At 39.7% G+C, this 26,750-nt stretch overlaps 1 protein-coding gene across 2 annotated transcripts in view; it reads left to right on the top strand.

Annotated features, from left to right (window-relative positions):
• kif16ba (kinesin family member 16Ba) overlaps positions 1–26,750 on the top strand; it is a 149,679-nt gene that overhangs the window by 20,750 nt on the left and 102,179 nt on the right. For both annotated transcript variants that reach the window (XM_067989469.1, XM_067989470.1), the window contains exons 4-12: positions 3,980–4,096; positions 9,918–10,015; positions 11,260–11,369; positions 15,649–15,791; positions 18,392–18,560; positions 18,708–18,839; positions 19,234–19,409; positions 22,565–22,630; positions 25,031–25,090. In XM_067989469.1, the coding sequence (XP_067845570.1) occupies positions 3,980–4,096; positions 9,918–10,015; positions 11,260–11,369; positions 15,649–15,791; positions 18,392–18,560; positions 18,708–18,839; positions 19,234–19,409; positions 22,565–22,630; positions 25,031–25,090 (1,071 nt within the window). The remainder of the gene's footprint in view (positions 1–3,979; positions 4,097–9,917; positions 10,016–11,259; positions 11,370–15,648; positions 15,792–18,391; positions 18,561–18,707; positions 18,840–19,233; positions 19,410–22,564; positions 22,631–25,030; positions 25,091–26,750) is intronic.

Below are 26,750 nucleotides of genomic sequence, written 5' to 3'. Positions count from 1 at the left end.
GCTAGTGATAGGAGTGAGGGCGTAATGGAAATACAATTCCACCAATAGCCAAAGCCTGTAATTGTGTAGCAACAGAAGCCATTTGATATTGGAAAATTAAACTGGAAATATGGACAATCTTAAAAGTTGACACAAAAGTGTGACTAAAAGTGACAACAGGCAGTAAAATATGTAAATATATAATTCAGTGATCTCTTCAGGCTGAAAAAGATCCATTAACTACTACTCTCTACGTGAGAGATAAAGCAGTAAGGGCGTTTCCGCTGAGTGATGCTAACAGTTGTTCTGCTTGTGCTCCTTGGTCCCATCTCTATTCACCTGCTAACTGTTTTTAAGCTTGTTTAAAATCCATCTGTGCCTCTTGTTCCATTAGGTTTTAGAATAAAATTGATTTACTGTCACGTAGTGGATTAAGAGTTGGACTTATTGTATACTCACTCACGTGATTATTAGTTGTGCTCTTTTCTGCCAGTTCTAGTCATGGATCCAAATTGTTTCCTCTTCAGTTTGTGTTGGTGCTGTTCTTCCTGGTGTTGGCTCAATCATTCCTTTTTGTCAGCTTTTAACTTCAGTTTGCATCTCTCCTCAGATTTTCATTCAAACATTTCTAACTGGTACAAACAAATCTTTTCTTTTTCTTGTTCACACTGGGATGTGCTTTCTTCCTTTTGCTGATTAGTCAGTTGTAAGTTTCTTTCTGCTTCCAGTTTTGCCACTTTTTGGAATGCATTTCAACTTTGTGCTCATAGTATCACCATTTGATCCAAATAATGTAAACAGCCCGTTTGGCCTGTGAGTGATATGAATCCCACCATCACCATCAATTGGTATGGTTTGGTGTTTTTTAAAGCCATTTCCTTATGCAAAGAATTTCCATAAGCAGTCTGCATGCGTTTTGAACTGAAGCTTGCACCTTTCACTCTGCAATACTGAATTAGTGAAGTCCTCGTCCAACAGTAAACCCCAAATCACCAGTAAATTGCTTGCTGGAGATTATGTAGGAAATCTCCTGTCGATTTGGAAGGTAAAAATATATTCACAACACGTGACCACTTCCTACAGGTTAATCTACTATTTAGAATTATTTACAAATAAAAATGTTTCACAGAAGCAAAAATATAGGCAAAATACTGCACAGCACAATTGGTAATTTGCAGTATATGTCACACACCATCCCGACTTGGAAATATATCGCCGTTCCTTCATCGTCGCTGGGTCAAAATCCTGGAACTCCCTAACACCACACGGACTGCAGCAGTTCAAGAAGACGGCTCACCACCACCTTCTCAAGGGCAATTAGGGATGGGCAATAAATGCTGGCCTCGCCAGCGACGCCCACATCCCTTTGAACCAATAAAAAAAAATGTAACTAAGATGGCTGTTTAAGGGAGTTAATTGTTCACCCAGCATCTCTTGGCAAACTCTTGAAAAGACAGACTCTAATGGCAAATACATTGGCACTGCTAGTAGAACTCAACACCTTCCATGTGTGATGTCACCGATGAACAAAGACTGTTGAATGTTAGAAGTTTCTCAGGTTTCAATGATACTTTCACCTTTTGAAGTTTGAACAATTTCTTTGAAGAAGTCAAGCAAACAAAATATTTTGTTTTAATACCTTCCTTAACAAGGGATAATGGCTTGTTACAGTTCTGTTTCCTTTCCTTGGACTTTCCAAATGTCCACAAGACAATCTTGATATGTGACAAAAAATAGAAATTGCATAACAATCTGCGGAATGCTGTAAATATTACTTTAATCACGTCATCAAGTAGAGCTTTTATCTGCTAATGCATGAAAAACAATCCTGAGTGCTCTCAGATGGAGTGCCTTCAGTCCACTATTTTGTATTTGGCAAGGGGGCCTTCAATTTAAATGCTAGCTATTTAAATATACATGTTTACCAAAACAAAACTTTATTTTTGTCACATAGCATTTAGATTCATCACTTTCAATTTTCAAAACAATTCAGAGAAGCAATTTTTAAAAAAAATGTTGGAATACATAATCTCTGTGGACTTGCACTCTATTTTACATTGTTATAATCTATAATGCTATAATCAGACCATACTTGGGAATATCATGTACCGTTTTGGCTGTTGCATTATACGTGCATTTTTGTTAGGCAAGGATATTAAGAGTTATGGAATCAAGGCGGGTAGATGGAGTTAAGATACAGATCAGCTTGATCCAATTGAATGGCATGATGTGGAGATGCCGGTGATGGACTGGGGTTGACAATTGTAAACAATTTTACAACACCAAGTTATAGTCCAGCAATTTTATTTTAAATTCACAAGCTTTCGGAGACTTCCTCCTTCCTCAGGTAAATGTTTCAGGAGCTCCTTGAAGCCTACGCATTTATACATATAGAACAATACATGGTGTTTACAGACTGCCCCTGCAACTGCCCGTTGCCAAGGCAATCACCGTGTTCAGACAGAGAGGTGTCACCTGCAGAACCCCCGAATACACATTCAACAAAAAAACAAACGGAAAAAAAACAGAGAGAGGCAGAAACATCCGGAAGGCAGAGAGAGCCAGCAAATGACCCATTATATTAAAAACAGATAACATTTGTTCGCTGGTGGGGTAACGTGTAGCATGACATGAACCCAAGATCCCGGTTTTTTTTCTCTTTTTTTTCCCTGTTTGTTTTTTTGTTGAATGTGTATTCGGGGGTTCTGCAGGTGACACCTCTCTGTCTGAACACGGTGATTGCCTTGGCAACGGGCAGTTGCAGGGGCAGTCTGTAAACACCATGTATTGTTCTATATGTATAAATGCGTAGGCTTCAAGGAGCTCCTGAAACATTTACCTGAGGAAGGAGGAAGTCTCCGAAAGCTTGTGAATTTAAAATAAAATTGCTGGACTATAACTTGGTGTTGTAAAATTGTTTACAATTGAATGGCAGAACAGGCTTGAGGGGTTGGATGGCCTCCTCCAGTTCCTAAGAGAGGGTGGTGAGGATAGCAACAAGAACAATCACAAGCATAAAGGAGATGAACTTGAGTAAAGATTAAAGAAGTTTAACCTCTAACCTTGAAAACAGGTGGTTTAAGGGGACGTTATTCAAGTATATAAAATAGTCAGTGACAGATAACATGAGTCCAGAATGTTACTTCAAGGTAAGTCAAGCCAGTAGAACAAAAGGACATAAATTTAAATTGAGGGAAAAGTAAATTCAAAACAGATTCAAGAGAAAATACTTCTACTCAAAGAATAATAATGTTTGGTACAATCAATCAGGTATGGTAATTGAGTCACATGTTAGTGGGGTTTTAAAAAGGATGAGTCGAAGCATTAGTGGGATGAACTCTGATGGGCCAAATGGCCTTTTCTCATATTTCTTCTGTTTTTTGGTAGATTGCAAAATTAAACTAGACCATCTCAGGCCATGTGAGAGTTTGTTCCTTCTGAAGGTTACAGATTGGTCTGGTGCAATTGGTTTAGTGACCTGCTTACTATTGGTGAATTTGAGGAGCTTGTTTTATAGGTTTAGAGAGTGGAATAGATATTTTACTAGGAGTTGGTCGTTGATCAAAGTAGGGCTGCTTTGTGTGATCTCCTCCCGCTAGGGAGATTGATTTAATTGCATCTCTCAGTCTAGTGTATGTGTCGCCATGCATGGCTTTTACCCCTGAAAGAATTATATTTTGTGTTAGTTGTGCCTGTTTCTTACGCTCCCTGTATTGTGCTGCTTTAATGTACCTTCTCCCCCCAGTTTTAAAAAAAAATAATTTTTTAAGAAGTCTTGAACTTTAATAACTTATTATACTGGTTGGCAGTTTTGATTAAAGTTTTTTGATGCACAACTGCTAAGTTATTTTCTCAGTTGACAAAGGGTTAGTTACTTTGTATTTAGAAGGAATTAAGCTACTGAGACTAGTAAGTACATTATAGCTAGCCCTTATTCTAGAGACCAAATAGTATAAATATCTATCCCTGTCATATGTAAAATATGTTTCTTTTCTTGTAGGTTTTCAAGGATCTTGGCACTGATGTCCTTAAAGCTGCCTTTGAAGGCTACAATGCATGCATATTTGCTTATGGCCAGACTGGATCTGGCAAATCATATACAATGATGGGAAACCCGGTAAGATGTTTGTAGTAACAATATGACACAGGTTGAAAGGGTAAATTTTCCAGTCATTAAGGCCATTGGTGCAGGAACAGAACAGATGCTGGGGACCAGATCTCCTTCACTCTCAAGCCAAACGTGGTTTTCTGGCAGGCACTTTAGGTTGGTCTAAAACAGCCTTGCCAAAAACAAGTAACAGTTTTATATGAATACATTAATGCATTGAAATGAAACTTTTCCATCTGAAAATCTGTATTAGCCACATTCCCTTTATAGATTCTGATTTCCTTAAAAAATCTTTTAAATTAATCAAAAGTGACCTAGCTACAAATCCATGCTGACTCTATCTGATTAACTAATGCCTTTCTAAATGTTCACTAATTTGATGCTGTATTATGGGTTCTAGAAGTTTACCTTCAACTGAGGTAAGACTGACTGGTGTATAATTTCCTGGCTTATTCTTTTCTCCTTTTTCTTGAATAAAAGTATAACATTTGCCACCATCCAGCCCTTTGGCTCTACTGTCTCTTTCCCCAACCTCAGTTAGTATTTTGGAATGCATGCAATGTGGACCAGTTGCTTTTTTCTATGTTTAGTCCCTTTTTTTTTAAATGTAGTCCAGTAACGACACTTTCACAAACTCCTCAGATACTTTTACAGTTGTATTTTCACCTACCTTTGTAAAATGGTACAAAATATTTAAAGCATCTCTTGTCATCCCATCATTCTCAAGTACAAGACCTTCCTGCTCCTTTCTCCTCCATTCTCTTACTACTTGTAAAAACTCTTGTTATTTGCCAATTTTCTTTTATACTCCCTCTTAGCCCTCCTATTCTCCTTTTACTTCCATTCTATACCTTTTCTAATTCTTAGGTTTTTTTTCTGTATTATCCTATATTTATCATATTGCTTTTTTAAAAATTTCATTTTTGTTCCAACCTCTCTTTATTTAAAAAGGGAGATAGAACCAGTCCAGGGAACTATAGACCAATTAGCTTAACGTCAGTGGTAGGAAAGATAATGGAATCCTTACCCAAAGATGCAATAGAAAAACTTCTAGAAACCGAAAATATAATAAAGAATAGTTAGCACGGATTTCAAAAGGGAAGGTCATGCTTGACCAACCTTAGTGAATTCTTTGAAGAAGTAACAGAAAGAGTAGACAAGAGTTATGTAATATATTTGGATTTTCAAAAGGCCTTTGATAGTAGACTCGACTAAAGTCAGAACATGAGGAGTCGGGACAAGTAGCCGAATTGATAGCAAGCTGGCTACAAAACAGAAAACAAAGAGTAGGGGTTAAAGTGAGTTGCTCAGACTGGCAAAAGGTGGGAAGTGGTGTTCCACAAGGATCAGTGCTGGAACCACTGTTGTTCACCATTTACATTATCGATTTGGACTCGGGAATCGGAAGTATAATTTCAAAATTTGCAGACGACACCAAATTGGGGGGTATAATTGATACCGAGGAGGACTGCGACAAAATACAGGAAGACATTAATAAACTTGCAGAATGGGTGTATAATTGGCAAATGAATTTCAATATAGATAAGTGCGAGGTATTACATTTTGGTAGGAAGAATAAGGGGGCCACATACTCCTTGCATAATAAGTCTAAATGTGGTAGACGAGCAGAGGGATCTGGGGGTACAGATACACAAATCACTAAAAGTAGCGACGTAGGTTAATAAGGCCATTTAAAAAAAAAAGCAAACCAATTGCTGGGGTTCATTTCTAGAGGGATAGAATTGAAAAGCAGAGACGTTATGTTAAACTTGTATAGAACCTTGGTGAGACCACACTTGGATACTGTGAACAGTTCTGGTCTCCATAATATAAGAAGGTTTTAGAGGCACTGGAGAAGGTGCAAAGAAGATTTACTAGGATGGATACCAGAACTGAGAAGTTATGCCTATCAGGAAAAATTGAGCAGGCTGGGGCTATTTTCTCTAGAATAGAGAAGACTGAGGGGTGACGTGATAGAGGTCTTTAAGATTATGAAAGGATCTGATAGGGTAGATGTAGAGAAGATGTTTCCACTTGCGGGGGAGACCAGAACCAGGGGAGCCATAAATATAAAATGGTCACTAATAAATCCAATAGGGAATTCAGGAGAAACTTCTTTACCCAGAGAATGGTTGGAATGTGGAACTTGCTACCACAAGGAGCAGTTGAGGCAAATAGCATAGATACATTTAAGGGGAAGCTAGATAAACACATGCGGGAGAAAGGAATAGAAGGATATGCAGTTAGGGTTAGATGAAGTAGGGTGGGAGGAGGCTCGTGTGGAGCATAAACACTGGCATGGACCTGTTGGGCCGAATGGCCTGTTTCTGTGCTTTTACATTCTATGCAATTCTATGTAATATTTTCCATGGAGCCCCAACCTTTGGCATACCCCTTTTAGTCCTTTGTGAGTTAAAAAAAATAAGCAATATGATAAATATAGGGGATTAATACAGAAAAAAACTGTGAATTATAGAAACCTGTAGCTTATCTATCTTGTATTTAAATATCTCAATCTGCCATTTTATCTGGCACATTTTTTTGCAAACAATTAATCTGGGCTACATCACCTTTCATCTCACTGAAACTAGTTAATTTCCAGGCCGGCACCTTAATTTTGGACTCTTCGTTTTCTTTACTGTTTTCATTGTGAACCTAATTGGATTAGGGGTACTATTGCTTAAGTTTTCCCTTACCTTCAGGTCACTTGCTTTTTCTGCTTTGTTAACCACAACCAGATCTAGCACTGCATTGTCCCTTGTTGGATATGCAACATGTTGATTAAGAAAACAGTCCTTGATGCATTCTAAGAACCCCTCCCTATTTATTACCACAAACATCTGTCTTATAATAGTCTACTTCATAATTACAACCTGTTACCATTGGAAACCTTTCTAAATTGCCCACACAACTCATCATCTTTCTTTCCCATATTTTGGTCTATAATATATGCCAAGTATCCTTTATTATCTCTTAGCTCAACTCAGACCAATGTGATTAATACCTTTTCTTATGGCTACAATTGATTTTTTATTAATAAAGTCCTTTTTTTAACTTCTTTATCTTTCCTGGAAATTTTATAGTTGGGAATATTTATGTCCTAGTCTTGCCCCGACTGAAGGCAAATTTTTATCAAGGCTACAACATCACGTCCCTCCGTTCTAATTTGTGCCTTTAGTTCCCTGACTCTATTGCCAATGCTTTGTACATTTGCATGTAAAGACTGCAATCTTGACAGTCATATTCCTCAGAGGCTCTCTTCCCTTCTATTTTTTGTAGTCTTCTGTCTCCTTGAGCTGTCTCCCATTTTCCCTAAGGTATGTCTCTCCATAACCTCACTTGAGTTGACTATTTTGAACTGCTTTGTCCCTTCACAATAATTATTCTTAGTCCCCCCCCCCCACCCCATGGGCTCGATTTTAGGAGCGTGTTTCCGGCGGGTTCCCAGCGGGGTGGCCCCGAAAATCCCGATCTCCGGTCACGTGACCGGATCGCGACGAAATCCCGGCCACTTCCGGGTACCGCGCTGACGTGCGGGGCTGCGCGCGCAAGCCCCGCTGGTGGGAATCCCGCAGGCAATTAAAGCCAGCGGGGTTCCACTTGAGAGTACTTACCTTGCTCGTTGTGGTCAGTTAATGAGCTGAAGCAGCTGTCAAAAGAGGAAGTGTGGGATTTTAGGTTCAAGGCAGTGAGTTTCCCACACTGGGGGAAACAGTCTCCCTCCAACCAGGCGTGTTGCAGCCAGCAGCCTGTGGCAGGTGCCAAGGTGCGCTCCACGGGGGAGAGCCCTCACCCACGCAGGAGGCCACCGCGTCACATAGGGCAACCCCTGCCCTCCACCACCCCCCGCCAAGCCAGAGGACAGACCGACACGAAACCGCAGCCCCAGTCCGAGGAACCACACACCTACCCTGCACAACCCCTCAGACCAACACCTGCCAGTTGGGTGGTGTGTGGAGACCCTCGGAGGACGAAGAGCATGACCAGCACCAGCAGCCTCGCAGTCCACGCCGTCCGCCGCAGGGACGTGGATCCCCCCAACACGGTGTTGTTGCACGCCCACCTGCACAGCAGGAGGGAGGGCTACCGCAGAGAGAGACGCGTCACAGAGGGCACTACCCTCGCCACAGGGTCCACAGACCGAGGCGCAGCTCCCTGGACCTCTCCGAGCAGCAGTGCACAGGGAGGCGCAGATTCGCTCGACATGTAGTCGTGGAGATCTGCAGCCTCTTTCATGCCGAGCTGCTCCTGGCTGGCCCCAGCACCAACTGCTTACCTGTCGCTGGCAAAGTCACCACTGCCCTCCACACCTTCTCCTCCGCATCCTTCCAGGGTGCAGCCGACTACACCGCCGATGTCTCTCAGTCGTCTGCGCGGACGAGCCCTGCAAATACACCTGCACCTACTCTGCAGTAACACGATGGGTGGCATCAGTGGTGGGTCCTCATAGTGATACCCAGGAGCGGGCATTATTGGACACAACGGACAGGATTCGCGGAGACATGGCAGTGGTGGTGTCAATATAATGTGTGCTGTTTGTTGCTCTGAAATTCAATATGGGTAACACCCATGACAAACCCTCAGACACCCTTGTGCACCCCCTTCATGCTGACTAGACGTTTGCCTTACGCTGCCTACTGCACACATGTGATGCATGCCCTGTGGCTGCAGCACAGGTGGTGGCAGGTTGAGTGAGGCTGGCCGTGAGGGAGATGCACGAGAGGGTGAGTATGGGATGGAGCAATGAGATTGTATGAGGAGTGGGTTGCGTGTTAGTGGCAGGGTGAGTACTGGCGAGGTGAGTAGGTGGAGGTAAGATGAGGATGGGGTGTGAGTGGGTATGAAGGGTGATGTGACAGAATAGTGTTGGCGGTGCCGAAGGAGATGTGGGGTGGGGGCAGTGTTGTGGCAGACGGAGTGTAGGGGAAAGACTTCGTGTTCTCACTGCGGCTGACCTACTGCGGTCATTGCAGCGCCTCCTGCACTGTATGCAGGTGGGCGATATGTTGGTGGCGCAGGTGACCCCCTCTGCCACCTCGAGCCAGGCCTTCTTGGTGGCAGAGGCAGGCCGCTTCCTCCCGCCCGCCGGGGGGAAGATCTGTGTCCTCCCCCTCCTCCTCACCCCATCTGATGATACCTGGGGTGAGGCATCATTAAACTGGGAGCAGCCTTCCCCCTGGGCTGCTCCATGCTGCAATTTGTCCCATTGGTTGCAGCATCTGTCAGTGGAGGACTGCCCCTTTAACTAGAGAGCCTCCAGCTGACAGATCGTACTGCGCATGCGCAGCCCGACCGACGCGCAGGCCAGCGCCGTGGACCCCGGAGGAGCAGGTAATTGATTCCTATTAGTGGGTTGCCTGCTACGATCGCGTGGGCAACCCACTAATTTCGCCGAGCGTGTTGACCACGCTCCCGGAGGACCACCCGCTGGGAACCCGCAGGCCTGCTAAATTCGGGCCCCATATTCTCTAAGATTCGTTTCTTACCTCAGCCATACTAATTTAACTCTCCCATACTGCTCAGCGAGAACATTGGTACCAGTTTGGTTTAGTTGAAGACCATTCCGGTTTTAGAACTTCCTCTGCCCCAGAACTCATCCAGCGCCCTAGAAATAAGAGTCCACTTCTAAACCATCTTTCAGTCCACACATTGATTTGCTTCACTAATGGAATTGGCATTGAGCTGCTAGTTTGACAAACATTTTTTTTAAGTTTTGTAATAATGATAACAGGAAAACTTAATAATTGAATACACAAAAAGGTAAACATGGAGCTGAGCGTCTATTTTTCTACCCTGGATCATGTACAATCTACTGTATATTCTATTTTAGGAAGATGTAGGCCTGATACCTCGAATTTGTCAAGGGCTGTATGACAGAATTGCTGGGAAGTCTAGGTGGGATCAAGCTTCATTTCGCACAGAAGTAAGGTAGGAAGCTGGAATATTTTTGCTTTTAGTTCAGACTCCTGTGTTCTATACCGTTCACTAGCTGATATGAAGAACAGTACTCTGTGCACTGGCATCTCGTAAAGTCATTGTGAGAATTAGATGGTTCAGTGTAACTTGCCCTCTAAATTTCTCAAGAGAAGTCACCAGAGTGGCTGTTGTTGGAAGTGTAACACTATTGCAGTAGGACATGCTTTTCTGAGCTGTGAGGTATGTTGAGGGACAGAGTAAGAGCATCTTGTATCATCGATGGGAGCGCTTGATGCTGAGACTGGGTCAAAGAATTGGACAAAAAAATTGAACTAGTTTGCCCTCTTAGGTGCATGTAAAAGATCCCGTGGCACTATTTAAAGAAAAACAGTTGTCCTTGCCAACATTTACCCCTCAACCACATTACAAACAGATTATCTGGTCATTTATTGCTGTTGGAGAGCTCGCTGTGAGTAAATTGGCTGCTGCGTTTCCTTACATTACAACAGTGACTGCACTTCAAAAAGTAATTCATTGGCTGTGAACCACTTTGGGATGTTCAGAGATCGTGACAGGCTATATAAATGCAAGTTCTTTCTTTCTGAAAACCCATTTCTTCAGCCTTATGATTTCCTAATCAATCTTTCCCTTGTTTGGCATTCATTCCCAATCAGTATCTGTAATGTGCTTTGGGATATTTTTAAATGTTAACGGTGCAATAGGAATTTAAGTTGTTACTAAACCCAATTAATCTCTTGAAGAAAGGTTCTGCAAAGCATATAGACAGTTGTACACAGTGACAATGCTATCTTGTCTGGGGGAAGGGAAGGGAGCCGTCATTGGATTAGGTCAGTATTCTTTTAGGGCAAAGAACAGATAGAGGAAAGGAAGGAGTATAACACCATCATCTCTTGCCTCCCTCTACAGGGGTATGCTGTAGAGTTAACGAGGGGTCTTCTTTTATTGGCGTCTAGAAAGGAGAGAAGCTGTACGTTATATACTCCAACTGGCATATGTCTCAAAGATACTTAATCCACTTGTTTGTAGGGATCTTGGCATAAAAGGCAATGCATTTCTTCACTACTAATAATGAGTTGTGTTACTTTGTGGGTCTCAGGGAGCCCTCAAGCCATGAGCAGGTGGGGCAGGCAAAGGAATGTATCTGAAAGGATCCTCTGCTGGTCATGATGTTTGTGGCATGCAGAATTAAAATTTTAAATGCATAAGTATAAAACCCTTTTTCTTCCACAATACAGCTACCTGGAGATTTATAATGAACGAGTAAGGGATCTACTCAGGAGAAAGTCAACCAAAACATACAATTTAAGAGTAAGGGAACACCCAAGGGACGGTCCATATGTAGAGGGTAAGAATATATTTGCTGAAAAATTTGTAACAGAAACTTCAAGTATGGAGTACATTTGTCCTGGATTACGAGTGTTTTGACTGGAATGGGGACATTTCATAGAATCATAGAAAATAGGAGCAAGAGTAGGCCCTTCGGGCCTGCTCCGCCATTCAAAATGATCATGGCTGATCGTCTAACTCAGTACCCTGTTCCCGCTTTTTCCCCATATCTCTTGATCTCTTTAGCATTAAGAAATATATCTATCTCCTTCTTGAATACATCTAATGACTTGGCCTCCACTGCCTTCTGTGGTACAGATTTCCACAGGTTCACCACCCTCTGAGTGAAGAAATTTCTCCTCATCTCAGTTCTAAATGGCATACCCCGTGTCCTGAGACTGTGACCCCTGGCTATGGATTCCCCATCCATCAGGAACATCCTCCCTGCATCTAGTCCTGTTAGAATTTTATATGTTTCGATGAGATCACCTCTCATTCTTCTAAACTCTAGTGAATATAGGCCTAGTCGACCCAATCTCTCCTCATACGTCAGTCCTGCCATCCCAGGAATCAGTCTGGTAAACTTTCGTTGCACTCCCTCCACGGCAAGGACATTCTTCCTCAGATAAGGAGACCAAAATTGCACACAATACTCCAGATGTGGTCTCACCAAGGCCCTGTACAACTGCAGTAAGACATCCCTGCTCCTGCACTCAAATCCTCTTGCAATGAACGCCAACATACCATTTGCCTTCCTAACTGCTTGCTGCATCTGAATGCTCGCTTTCAGCGACTGGTGTACAAGGACACCCAGGTCTTGTTGCACCTCCCCTTTTCCCAATGTATCACCATTCAGATAACCTCACATTTATCCACATTATACTGCATCTGCCATGTTCTTGCCCACTCACCCAACTTGTCTAAATCACATTAGAGCCTCTTTGCATCCTCCTCACAGCTCACATTCCACCCCAGCTTTGTGTCGTCTGCAAACTTGGAAATGTTACATTTAGTTCCCTCATCCAAATCATCGATATAATTGGACCATTTTAGAAAATTGCTGATCTAAATTGATAGATACAAGAGGATTGCATGCTATTTTATGATGTCAGGAGTGTTATACCATAAAATGCCCAATGTGTTAACTATATATAAAATTAAAAGTCTGAACTGTCAATACTTAAAAAAGGTACCTTTCACCAGAAAGAACTAAGGAGTGCAGTGAGATGACAAATAATGGCTAAAACCCATGCATGGCTTTTGTTTTTAGTAGGAATAGTAATTGGGATTAAGAAAAGAAAAATCCCCCTTCGCCATAACACTTGTCTGGGACACTGACAAACCCACACATGACATCTTGCATACAAGCTAAACCTTGCTGTTGCATAAGGAATGTGGACGATGCTGACAAGACCATATTTTGTTCCCATTCTTAGTTGCCCAGAAAAGGTGGTGGGACACTTTCTTGAACTGCTGCAGTCCTTGTGATGGTGCTCCCACAGTGGTTTTAGGTAGGAAATTGAAGAATATTGACCCAGCGACAATGAAGAAACAATGGTAGATGTCCAGGTCAGGATGGTTTGAGACTTGGAGATGATGGTGTTCCCACAACATTACTGCTGCTGTCCTTCTCGGCGGTAAAGGTTGCAGGGCAGGATGGTGCTGTCATAGTCAATTTGGTGTGTTGTTGCAGTGCATCCTGTAGGTAGTATATACTGCAGCCACAGTGTACATGGGGTGGAGGAGCTGGATATTGAGTTCACTGGCAAGGGTGCCAGTCAAGCAAACTGATTTATCCTGGATTGGTGTCAAGCTTCTTGGGAGCTGTGACTGCAACCATTCAGATAACTGGTGAGTAATCCAACATACTTCTGACTTAGCCTCTCCACAATCTACAAGGCTTATGAGGGTCCAGGAAGTGAACCAATTGTTGCAGAGTACCCAGCCTCTGCCATGCTCTTGTAGCAGTGGTGTTGATTTGGCTGGTCTTGTTAAGCTGCTGTCCAATGATGCGCCCCCTGCCCCCCCCGCCCCCGCCCCCAACAAATATTGATGTTGACAATGGATATGCCATTGAAAGTTAGGGAGAGGTGGTTGGGCTTTTTAATGTTGGAAATGGTGATTGGTACTTGCATGACCGTTACCAGTGACTTGTCAGCCCAAGTTTGGATGTTGTCCTGCTGTAGGTATGAAATCTCAAAGGAACAAATAAAGTATGAGCAGCAAGGAAATTCTACCAATATAAGAATAGAAACTAAACCAATCAAATTGTTCAAAAATATTTTGACAGTCCATTTTTTCTTCAGTTAGCTGACCATATGCAAGTAAAAATATCGTCATGGTTTATAACATCATAAAAGATTACATAATTCATATTAACATGACTAAACGATCTATAAAAATTGTCTTTGTGCCTTTTATATCTCTTCATTAGTGTTTTTACTCAGAGGTCGGAACCTTTTCTGAAGGCCTGGGGTTTGAGTTGATATTTTTCCTGGAGCAATTAATTTCTCAGCTGGAGAGTTAACAACTACACTTTATTCCCAGCATGCTGCAGGCTACACTTTGCACTGTGGGGAATCTCCCAGTATATATCCGTATAATTCTCTCCATTTATCTCTATAGCATTCAAAGCATGTCTTTCCTTGGGCTTAAACAGTAATTGAGTTTGCTTTTCCAAATGATTTCAAAACAAGCTGGAACATATATTTTAAACTCTCTCTTTTATGGTGAGTTTTGAGATGAAAACTTACAAAATGCTGCTGAGCTGAAGCCTGAAACTTCCAATGTTCAAAGATCTTTGGCCAAACAGAAATTGAACTTTGAATGACCAACAGTGAACTCTAAATTGTTTGTGGCTTTCTTTACCTAAAAATTGAATTTTATGGTTTTAAAGGGGCGTATTTTCATCTTACCAGCAGAATAATCAATTGTGCATTATGTAAACACTCCTCTCCTTATAAAACAGCCTATCATCCCATTTACCATGAACAATCACATGGGAAATACGCAATAATAAAAACAATATGTCTAGCACATTTCCTGACACACTGCAAATTTCTGTTTCAAGCTTAAAAAAAAGGAATAAAGGCAGTCATTTGGAATGTACAAAATCCTCCAGAAATTGAAGATACCTTAATTGGACAAAAGGCAGAATGTCTAACTCCTGACTGGCCTTATCAGAAACAGAAAGAAAGCCTAGTTGTCTGCCTAGGCCCTATGCTCTGGAATTCACTCCCCAAACCTCTCTGCCTCTCTACCTATTTCTCCTCCTTTAAGACGCTCCTTAAAACCTACCTCTTTGACCAAGCTTTTGGTCACCTGTCCTAATATCTCCTTTTGTGGCTCGGTGTCAAATTTTGTCTGATAATGCTCATGTGAAGTGCCTTCGGATGTTTTACTACATTAAAGGCACTATATAAATGCAAGCTGTTGTTGTACCTGAAGAACAATTAAACTCTGACCTCATTGAGTATCTACTTAATAGCAATTAGACTTCATGACCTTAAAGAAATGCAGCTTTACCTTAGCAGCAGTGCAATACACTGTGCATTACATGGTATAAGCTCCAGTCCTTATAAATCATCTGACTTACTGTGAGTTACTCCATGGGAGGTCTGTTAATATATTCCAATGTCATAATTAGAAATAATTTATTAGTGAGGCATTGAGTATTATTGCTGCTATATTCAACCCAACATAAGACTGATCAATTATCCATTGTTGTACAAATAGATGAGGTTTAAATTGTTACTGTAATGCATTTATCATAGATAAGGAGAGACAGTTTCCACTGACCGAAGGATCGGGATTTAAGGTAATTGGCAAAAGCACCAGAGGGAAGATGAGAATTTTTTTTTAAGCAGCGCATCATGATCTGGCATGCTCTGCCTGACAGGGTGGTGGAAGCAGATTCAATAGTAATTTTCAAAAGGGAAGTGGATATATGCTTTAAAAGGGAAAAAATTGCAGGGCTATGGGGAAAGAGCAAGGGAGTGGGACTTATTGGATAACTCTTTCAAAGAGTTGGCACAGGCATGATTGGCTGAATGGCCTCCTTCTATGCTGTATCATTCTGTGATTCTATGTAATGCATTTGACCTCCCACATGGGCTATGACTTTGGAGCAATTGCGCCTCTGAATTTTCACATGCGCAGTTATCCTTATTGCTGTACCTGTCCCATAATATACAAAGGGCACAGTTGGTAACGAGAACTGGGTTTATTACCTATCTGTTTATAAAATAAATGGAGCATGAGAGGAGATTCTTAAGTGTTCTTATTTTATATGCATTCAGATTTGTCAAAGCACTTGGTGCAGAATTACAGTGATGTGGAAGAACTTATGGAAGCTGGAAACATTAATCGAACTACTGCTGCCACAGGGATGAATGATGTCAGCAGTCGTTCCCATGCCATTTTCACCATCAACTTCACTCAGGTGAGTGGCCTGAAAACAACCTTAATGGGTTCAGTTTTATCAAGTATCTTGTCAGCCTGAAGGGATAACTGTCAGTTGTTACTCTTGAGACACTAACGAGACCTAAGTACTGTAGATTTCATTAATGAAGTTAGAAGACAAAAGCATTTTAATAGTGCTCTGTAGCAATTAGTATTGCACATGTGACAGTTACTGGAATTGCCTTAAGGGCAAAGTGTAATCTGAACTCGCCAGGTTGCTCATTCTACATCTTAGTGAAGGACAACTTTCAGACCAAATTTAATTGCAATAGACATAGTGAAGTTATGAAGCTGTATTTCAAAACAATCTTCTGTCTTTTCAGTTTTAAGTATCCTTTAGATCTTATTAAACCTATTGTTTGACTCTTTAAATCCTCCAGTGTCATTTAAAATTGCAACGGTTCATTGGGTTAAGAATTTGCTAAATTCTCATGAAAGGGTATATTTAGTTTTTTCCCATGTTAAGAACACCAATCCTAAGTGCTGTTATTAACCAAATTATTGTACAATACTGACCTACTCTACCACACTTTCCACAGATGATATCTTTTTTTTAAAATTGTTCTCTCCCTTAACTTGTGTACATGACAAAATTAAATCATTTATGAGTTGCCTTGGGACATTTTTCTATGTTAAAAAGTATTATATAAATGTATGCTGTTGATACCTAATCAAACAGCTGTTTCTTCCTCTGCCTCTAAATAAAACTCATAATAGAGGTTCTGAGTGAGGAAAGAATATGTAATAATTTATATCCTTAAAATCCCTTCTCTGAGAAGACTCATAGGATGCATAAATAGGAATATAGGAACAGGAGTAGGACATTCAGCCCCTCGTGCCTGCTCCGCCATTTGATAAGATCATGGCTGATCTGTGATCTAACTCCATATCCCTTAATACCTTTGATTGCCAAAAAGCTATCTATATAAATGATGAACAATATTTTAAATATGGCCCTGTAATTAGTTTATATTCATAAATAGTTTCAATTTATAATCTTTATAGAGTGCTACATTTTATTGATATGAGGTAGGGTTTCCCCCTACACTTTTGAATTGTTTTCACGAGTAAAAGGCAGTTTCTTCTACAAACCAAAACCTGTGCTCTTGTATTTACTGCGTATGGTATAGCATGCTCAGATTAATAACTACCCTTTAATTACAATATTGGCCACTGGAGATCATGTAGGATGTTCATGATGTTCTCCTGATTGCCTCAACTGGCAGAAAATACCATGCTATCAGACTAATGAGTACAGGCTAAAATTATTAGACTTATTTACAGTTAGAATAAAACCAAGAAGTAGTGATCTATTGCTAGATAGTTGAGAATATGTGAACATACAAAATTGATGGGCAGGAAAAGACCAGCTGGTCCATCAAGCCTGCCCCACACTCATGTTAAATATGTTAAAATAAAATGCCTGAGCATCATGACTGAACACTTTCTTTCTTCCTCCCTCCTCCACCCCCCCCCCCCCAACCCCACAGCCGTGTAATCTCCCGGGAGAAGCAAAAAGTGCGAGAAATAACCCAGGGCCGATAAGGGAAAAATCCTCTGGGAAAATTCCTCTCCGACCCCCCTCAGGCAATCGAAACCAGTCTTAATAATACTTAAAAACAATACAATACTTTTTAAAAAATTATAAGTTGCGTTAGTCCACAAGGGGATAAAATACCATTTTTACAATTCATTTCTTAGACAGGTTGGGAAGTGACAGGGCTTCTGGATAAAATAGTTTTTTGTATACCTTTTAATATGATGTTGTACATGGATGGCCCAAATTTCCATTCTGCCACAGATTTTGGATCTCCAGCCAGATCTAAAGCCTTTGGCATTATTCTCTGGACTTCAATATTCCAAAAGCCTCTGAAGTCATACAAGTCAAGCATGCTTGATTAACAACACAATAGTACATAGGAATGTATGAACCGGAAGAGACAATTGAGGTCCTTCTGGCCAGTTCCAATGCCTAGGAACTATCATAATCCCATAACACCTCCATACCGATCACTTTTTTTCTGCTCATATTCTCTGTATCACCAAATTTAAGAATCAGCTCTCACCATTTCCCTTGGCAGTCCATTTCATATATTTACCTTCTTTTGTGTAAAGTAGTTAAATCTAAACTGTCTTTACAACTTTCCTCTTTTTGAAGCTATGCCCTATGATAGGAGATATTCCATGCCATGTCAACGAGTCAGTTTTCACACTTCGCCCAGCTGTCTCCTATCTGGTAGTGGTTTGACTATATGTATCTCATTTAATTAGTACCTAGAACAAAGCCCCTGTGCCCTGACTAATTTCCAGAATAGTCAACTTGGCCTGGCCCCTTGGACATCTCAACCTCCATTGTGAAATATGGGTAAGGGAAGATGGCTTCAATTTTCAGTGTGCTTTCTTCAGACTTGTATCTTCACTGTGGTACAGAATTTTAATTTTAATATAGAGAACTTTAATAGCCTCATTGCATGCCTAGGCATAGAACTGTTGATCTAAATGCTGCTTCTACAAGGTAACTATTTTCAGAAAATGATCATTGTTGAGAGTCCTGAATTTAAAAAAAATTTTAAATCCCAGGCCAAATTTGATGCTGAAATGCCTTGTGAAACAGTCAGCAAGATCCACTTGGTTGATCTTGCGGGAAGTGAAAGAGCAGATGCCACAGGTGCTACTGGCGTAAGATTGAAAGAAGGAGGGAACATAAATAAGTCTTTAGTCACGCTGGGAAATGTCATTTCTGCTTTGGGTAAGTTCTTGATTGAAATTTTTCTTGAACCATTTATAATCATAGAAACAACAATTAATGTTTATTAAAAGCAGCTGACTGACATTGCTTTGGATTTCCATGAAGTTCTTGAAAAGTGATTAATTGAACTGCTTTTTATTTTCACAGCTGACTTGTCTCAGGATGGGGCAAATCCTCAAGCAAAGAAGAAACAAGTGTTTGTGCCTTACAGAGACTCTGTTTTGACCTGGTTATTGAAAGACAGTCTTGGTGGAAACTCGAAAACAATAATGATTGCCAGTAAGTTTTCGTTTTTAGGAAGTTCATGCCATAAACAAGAAGACATATCAATGTAGAATATATTTGTGTATTTTAAATTTGCAACTGGGATTCCTTGTGTTTTTATTAACTCAATAAGTATGTAAGTTCTTTTTCAAATTTATATAAGCTTTAAATAATATATATCATAGTGTGTAACATGCAAATCTGAGAAAGTAACAATCGAATTTATTTAAGTCCTAATTTGTTTCTGATCTAACATTATTATAACAATTTGTTTTTTGTCAACCCACACTAATTATATATCACTCCACTGTATGCTCTATAAAGAATTCTATTTTGTTTAAGGCATGGCTTATATAAAGATACTTTGAATATTTGATGGGTAATTATTTTTCATTATCCTATTTGATAGCCATTTCACCAGCAGATGTCAATTATGGAGAAACATTGAGTACACTTCGCTATGCAAACAGAGCCAAAAACATCATTAACAAACCTACCATTAATGAAGATTCTAATGTCAAACTCATTCGTGAGCTACGTGCTGAAATAGCACGACTGAAGGCTTTACTTGCTCAGGGGAATCAGGTTAGTTTTTTATCTTTTGATGGATTAGCCATTTATTTTTGTTTTTGGGAAAAGCGCTCCTGATTCCTAATTTTAATTGGCTTATTGCATTATGGTAACCTCAAAGACTAATTAATGGCTAAATCATTTATACTTTGAGCTTGGCTTATGGAAATTGCTATTTTCTTGTGTTGCAGTAATAATAGGGACATATTAATCTTTTCACAAGAAATTATGGAGCTGATTTTAGCTTTGTAGAATTATAAACCTAATTAAGAAACTTTCTTTTAGATGTAATCCACTCTGTGGATCATGATTAATAATTGATTTATATACAGGGGCTTCAATTTTCTTGTTTCAGCTAAAAACCTCTAGATGGCAGCCACGTTTTTCTTCTACAGCTTTAGCTTAAATTGTGGGTGAAATTTAAGAACAGTGGAGTGCTTAGGACATAACTGCAGATTGCTAGCACTACAGGTCCAGTAATATGTAGCAAGTCTGTAGTGTCAATCTGCACCTAATCCACCTAAAGTCATTGATGCACTAAAATTCACTGCATTCAAACTTCCCAGGTTAGGTTTGTTCTATAAAACCTTGTATTGGTAATATGGTCCAGAGGGTGAAAAATTCCTATGGAGAGATGCTAAAGTTGCTCATTTTAGGTAAATATTTTTGAATTCACAAGAGCTTTTATTAAAATGCATATTATGTCATCATCTGGGCTAATAACTTTGGTGTTATGCACTATACCTGGTTAATCTTACTAGACTTCTGATTTGAAAAAGTCAGGAAACTAATTTTGGCTTCAAAGAGATGACTGCTGTGGCATCCCTGGAGAGAATTTCTATCTCTGGCAATGAGATAAGTAGCAAAGTCCAGCATAGTTTCTGTAGAATGGTGGGGATCCAGTGTCCTGAAAGCATGTAGTTGTTTGAATAATCTGACTTTCGACTCACATTTTTGTTCGTCCTGTATTACATTATATTACGTGCAACAAAAGTGCCTAGATTAATTTGGGACCTACTGCCAATTTCCACTCTGAAAAATGGATAGGGATTTATTCCACTGATCTTCATGTTTTAAATGTGAATCATTTTGAACCAATTAATAAAGGATAATTGAGTAACGATGTAGGTCAGAACACTGTTCATCTTTTGGACCTTGTTCCATATTCAATCCTGAAACAGGATGGTTTCGTTTTGTTTGCTAATTGTAAATTGGATGTGAATTCACAGCATCTAACTGGCCATAACTTAGCACATTACATTTGAATTAAGATGGCATTCACTGAGACAGAGACTGATCACAGGAATGACTAGTGTGGAGAAATGAACAATTCACCGATGCAGTAAATGGTATAGTTCTGATGTCAGGAATAAAACAAATTTTTGAGGCCGTGTAGTGGGAGCTTTTCTCTGCTCCTGGTTCATGATCAAGGAGTGCTGATACTATATGTGAAGAGTGTACCATTCCTCATCTTTGCTAACTCTCAGAAAGCACTAGGTATTTGTGAACCGTTCTTACTTGAATCAGGAATCAACAAGATTCTGTTTATTCTATTCCCTGATATTAAGGAGGACTGTATAACAGCTGATGGTGGAATTATCCTGTATTTTACACCAACAACTACTACTTGTATTTATATAGCACCTTTTAATCATCAGCCAGATCTGGTGGTGGTTTGCTAAACCAGTTGTGTGCCAGATATACTCAAATCTGCAGCCCTTGCACTTGAGGGAATGAAGATGGGGACCATACCAGGCGGATTGACAGAGATGCGAGTCAAGGTTTTACTGGGAACAAGGGCATCAAAGGTATACACGAGAGTGATTAAGCAGATTGGTGGCTGCAGAAGCACCGGCGAATTGAGGGCCAATGGCTGGGCTGTTGGGATTTGGAAAGTGCAGTTGTAAGTGATCTGGGGAAGAGGTTTTTTTTCCCAGGAACAGATACAGAATGAAGTGGGGTTGGAAGGGGGTGGAAGATATTATTGGTGAGGGACACAAAGAAGTGGTCGGTAATGGCCTTGTCAATGATAGAGACCATGGGAGTAGAAAAGCTGCAAGAGATGACAAGGTGGCTGTGAGTATGGTTGGACAGTTAATATGGAGGGAGATGTTTAGGGAGGACAGGAGGTCAGTGAATTTAGAGGAGAGAGGGCAAACATATTGGAGGAAAATGCAGATTGTTAGTCTGCTGGCAGAGTGCATGGCAACTGTAGTGGTTGGGGCGAGTGGGAATGGAAAGGAGATTGGTGTTGGGTGGGAAGTTTGGCGAAAAGGGAGGATGTAGCAGTTGGGATTGCTGCTCATGAGGCAGTGATAGGTGCCGCGATGGAATCTTTGGACACTGCCAAGAGAGGCACAGAGGGTATTTGTGCACTTATTCAAGGGGGATTCAAGCCTGGCATGGCAGCAGCAAAGTAGGAAGACGGAGACATAATAGGTTGGCTTTGGTTGGCAGTTTCTTGTGTGCAAGATTTGGAAGTACCTTTTAAAGGCCTTTTAGACAAAGTACTCCTCAAGGTGGGGAAGACCTTTTTGGCAACAGTTTGCCATCTACCATTTGCAGGTGATTCATTTTTGACCATCAAATTCTGTTTGTTTTCATGATCTACCCCTGGCTGCTTTTTATACCTGTGTTGCCTATCAAATAGCTTGCCTGGTTCCAACAGCAATCAGACGGCCTGACAGGCACCTGTAACATTTCAAAGACAGGAGATAATTTCTACTGCATTTGGCTTCTGAAGACAGGAAAATTACGTCACTGAAAAATTGGCCATGCTAGATGGCATCTTCTAGATATGTGAATGTTTCCAGACAGTTCACTGTATTGTTTGCCCCAGCTACCAAGAGAAAGGATCTATTTAAAAAATCATATAGCTAACTGAAGTCCACAAAACAGCTTTTTTTCTTAAAAGCATATAAAAATTATAATACTGAAACTTTTACTGTTTGAGATATGATGAAGCTTAGCTTTTGGCACACACAGTATCTGAATATTTGCAGTTGATTAGGGATGCAAATGCGGCTTATGCGTGGGATGCTGAAAACTAATCACAACTCACCAGTGCAGGCTGATGGGTTTCTCTGTTTCAAAAAGTTGACTGTGTTGTCCAATTTCTTACTAAGGCGCAGGCTTACCCACAACCAAATATATTTTGTCTTTCTTTTCAGATTGCATTGTTGGATTCTCCAACAGCTTTAAGCATGGAGGAGAAGCTTCAACAGAATGAAGCTAGAGTAAGTAACATTATGATATACATATCATTCCTTTTTGTATAGAAAAATTACCTTTCTAAATTAATTAACCAATTATATATAAAATTAGTTGATCTCCCATGACATTGCAAACAATGAGTCAAGACCAGGTGTATTCTGCAGTTGAAATGGGATTAGAGAGTGCGGAATAATTTGGCCAGGGTGTGCAGAGATAATTCAGTCTCCAGTTTAAAGTAATTATTTCTGTCCTTATTTTTATATTATACTTGGTTTTATATTTTTTCAGGTTTTCACCGAATCAAAGTCACAAATTACATCATCTGTGACTGTGGTGCACTATCCCTCTCCACTAGAATACAAAACAAAAACTACAGTAGATCTCTCTGTCACTCTCTCTCTCTCTCTCTCTCTCTCTCTCTCTCTCTCTCTCTCTCTCTCTCTCATATATGCATAAACAGAGTGTTTTAAAAGAAATACCCAACATAAACTTTACCTTTTTGAAATTTGATCTCTGGATTTTCTTCAAGTAATTTTGATATACAACTGAAAAAATGTTGTTGTGAGAGAAGGATTGTTTTGTTTGGTTAGCTAAATGCAACTGATGAATCCTGGGACATTGCATACGCTGCACATGCTCTGACTGCAGGATCTGTTTTCACCTAACAGAGCTACATTCTTGTCGAAAATGTCAAACTGAGTCCCGGCTTTTGGGAGAGTCTGAAGCCTTCAAGTAAAAACTTTAATGAAGGTCTGAGAAGACACAAGACAATTCATTCAAAAAATTTATTCATGCTATTGTGAAATATTTAATTTTTTGAATTTTTTTTTGTGCAGAATCTTAATTTGTACATTACAAATTTCAGTTACTGTGGAAAAACTGGCAAATGAAATTTTTTCAAGAAGTATTTTGAGTGACTCGATTGGTTCGTGAACAAACTGATAGTAAAATATTTACATACATTTTCCCATAATAAAACATTGACATTTTTAGATAGGAATGTCCCATTATAAATGTTTGCTTGGGATGTTTTAGATTGTGTTTTCTCACCTTGAGAACAAAATTGACAGAAAAATGCACACCCAAAAGGTACACAAAGCATCACCCTTAGAACAAACTATTCTTGGCTGTTGAATTTATTAAAAAAACATATGTATATTATTCAACATGCATCCGAAAGCATTGGGAGTTGCAGGCAATTTCATGTTTCACAAAAGAATGAACTTAACTGACTGTACAGTTATATAGATACTTGGCAGTCACAAGTTTATATTACATTACGTAGAATTTACAGCACAGAAACAGGCCAGTTGACCCTACTGTTCTATGTTGGTGTTTGTGCTCCACATGAGCTTCCTCCCATCCGTCTTCATCTAACCCTATCAGCATTTCCTTCTATTCCTTTCTCATATTCTGGGTTTAGATGCTTTTTTGCATTCAGTTGGATGGGTTGGTGAAGCTCAGGCTGTTGGCTCTGACTGGTCATGAAAAGTTTGGTGCAGAATTATCCTGAAGCCTAATTACAGTTTCTTTACCAAAATCATTTTTGAGTTCCAGCTGAACCAACCCAAAATTGAATTAAATTTACAGTATTCCAATCTGTAGCGATGTATGAACTGAGATTCATCACACCGTGGGCTGTTTACATCTCTGTATGGACAGAGTCTCCCATTTCCAAACAAAAACTCTGCAGATAAGGTTACAGAATGCAGATCCCTCTGGGCAGATTAGTGCTGCCTTCTCAAGTTTCAGTATGGAAATTTGTGTCATTACTCTTTATCCAGCGATATGTGTTCTCTGAAGGAGAATCTTCCTGACCTAAATACAAGCTTGCATAACTGGCATTCTTGTAGGAAACTGCTCAGAACTGTTAATAGTTGTGCAGTTTTTATGATGGGTTGTGTGGTAGCACAGATGCAAATGCAGTAAATTGCAGCATTTGTGATTGGGGAAAATCCAAACTCATTCAGAGAAGTGGAATGTACTATAGCAAGTAATTTCCATTTCACCTGTACTGCAATTAAATTCACAATTTTTAAACACACCCTTTACAGAATCAAATGAACCACAGACCAGCATCCCACATCAGTATTATACTTTTTAAACTCGTTGGCCACTGGGATGTTATTGTCCTAACTCTTATAGCCTTGCATGTCGACTATTCAGGACCTGATTCTGGGTAGGGGATGTTCTCCTAAATCTTTGGTGCTTGTCCCATAATTTGCTTTTAAGAACTTCTGCTTTTAGCACTGATTTCAGATCACCTGGCCAAGCCACTTAATGTAGACTAAAGTAACTGGACTGCTATGGAATATCTGCTAATAATAGCTTTTTCGTGAAGAGATCCAGATAAAACATGTTTCTCACTAACTGACCTTTTATTTTTTTGGGTCTGAAATGCTTGTTTCATTGTTGCATGGCAGGTTGAAGAATTGACCAAAGAGTGGACAAATAAATGGAATGAAACACAAAATATCCTTAAGGTACGTCGACCATGAAGTATTTTGCTTGTTGCCCGTGGTAATACTTAACCAGATAATTGCCTATAGTATATGGAGAATATTTACACATTTAATAATGAAAGATATCATAAATGTTATTACTGAAGTATATGGCATGATTAAAATTCAAATATCTGACTAATCACTGCTTATTTGAAAAAAAAGTTTAACTTAAATAATTCTGATTTTGCTGTGAACTTTCAGGAGTACACCTAACAAAGGGTGTTACTAGATCTTATTTTGGTCTGGCACTTAGCTAAAACCCATGTATCAAATCTAGACTGCTTATTTTACCAATTACTTACTGTTACCTCTTATATTAAGCTACCTACAATGTATCCATTTCAGTAATATTTAACTATCACATCAAAACACGAGATGCTGTAGGGTAAAGTTTAAAAAATACTGTCTTCGAGATAATTTGGAAGAACTGCAGTGCGAAATAAATTGCAAGTAATGCATAGTGAATTGTAGAGGTTGAAATTGCTTGGCAGATGGCATTACAGAATGAGCTGATTTTGTTTGATGTGTGTTCAGAGATTGGAGACAGTAACTGCAGTGTCCTTAGGGAGAGAATTTGTTTAGTCATTAGTTTTGGGGAATCTCGATGGTGCCCATTTGGTGCAGGAGTCCATCCAAGTTAATTATTCCCCTGTTAAATTTGATGAGCATTTCCTTGTCATGCGAAATATGTTGACAGATCTGAGTTATTTATCCTAAGCAGAAGTGAAAAGATATTTTCTGTTTGCGGCTTTAATTGCATATCTTTTTGACGAATTGTATGACCCTATTAAATTGGCGTGACTTTTGGTTAGTGCTTGGATAACAACTTTATTTAAAATATATTTGTTGTAACCTATAGTGAAAGGAATACGCTTGTTGAATCAAGCCAGCAGGTTTTAAATTTGATTTATTTGGTACTTCAGTTTCTTTTTGTAAGTATTTGTAAGGTGTTTCAAAGCTTTGAATGTCAATATTACTCAACTACTGATTTTTGCCTAGTTATATATTGTGTACCATAATTTCTTGAAGATCAAATAAATGGTTAAAAGTAGCATTCATGTGTTTTACATATCTGTTTAAAAGCTACACTTATGAAAGATTATAAATTGTTTCTCCTAAAGTTGAAAACTCAGAGTTTTATAAACCACATTACCTAATGTTAATACTGATTTCTTTTGGCAGCCACTTGTTCATTATAGCCATCAATGTTAGATTTAGTCAAATCTCCAATTATCCATTGGATGATCGACATTTACCTTTGCACACTAAAGATGCTAACCAAGGTGTTAACTGGACTGCCAGTCAATTTAATACCAATAGCTGTTGATGTATTGCCCCAGTGTATTTAGAGAATAACATGTCCTGTCCTATTTACAAAGTACAATAGATATCTATGGCTGAAATATTACTGCACTAAATTTCTTTGAACCCACAACAGAAAATTGGATATGGACATCTGAATGTGCTAATTGAACTGTAAATTTATTAGCAGCTGCAGCATTCAGTAATTTTAATTTTGAGATTAGACAAAGGATGGAACGAGTTAAAGTTCTTTCATGTGCATCCGTCATGAATGACTTGGCCATCTAGTCCCTCCAAAAAGATTTGCATGAATTCACAGGGTTAATTTGAGGGCAAG

Source organism: Heptranchias perlo, chromosome 8 (genome assembly GCF_035084215.1).
Source record: "Heptranchias perlo isolate sHepPer1 chromosome 8, sHepPer1.hap1, whole genome shotgun sequence".
Classification (NCBI taxonomy): domain Eukaryota; kingdom Metazoa; phylum Chordata; class Chondrichthyes; order Hexanchiformes; family Hexanchidae; genus Heptranchias; species Heptranchias perlo.
Note: the sequence above shows the minus strand (reverse complement) of the source record. Positions and strands in the feature narration are given on the sequence as shown.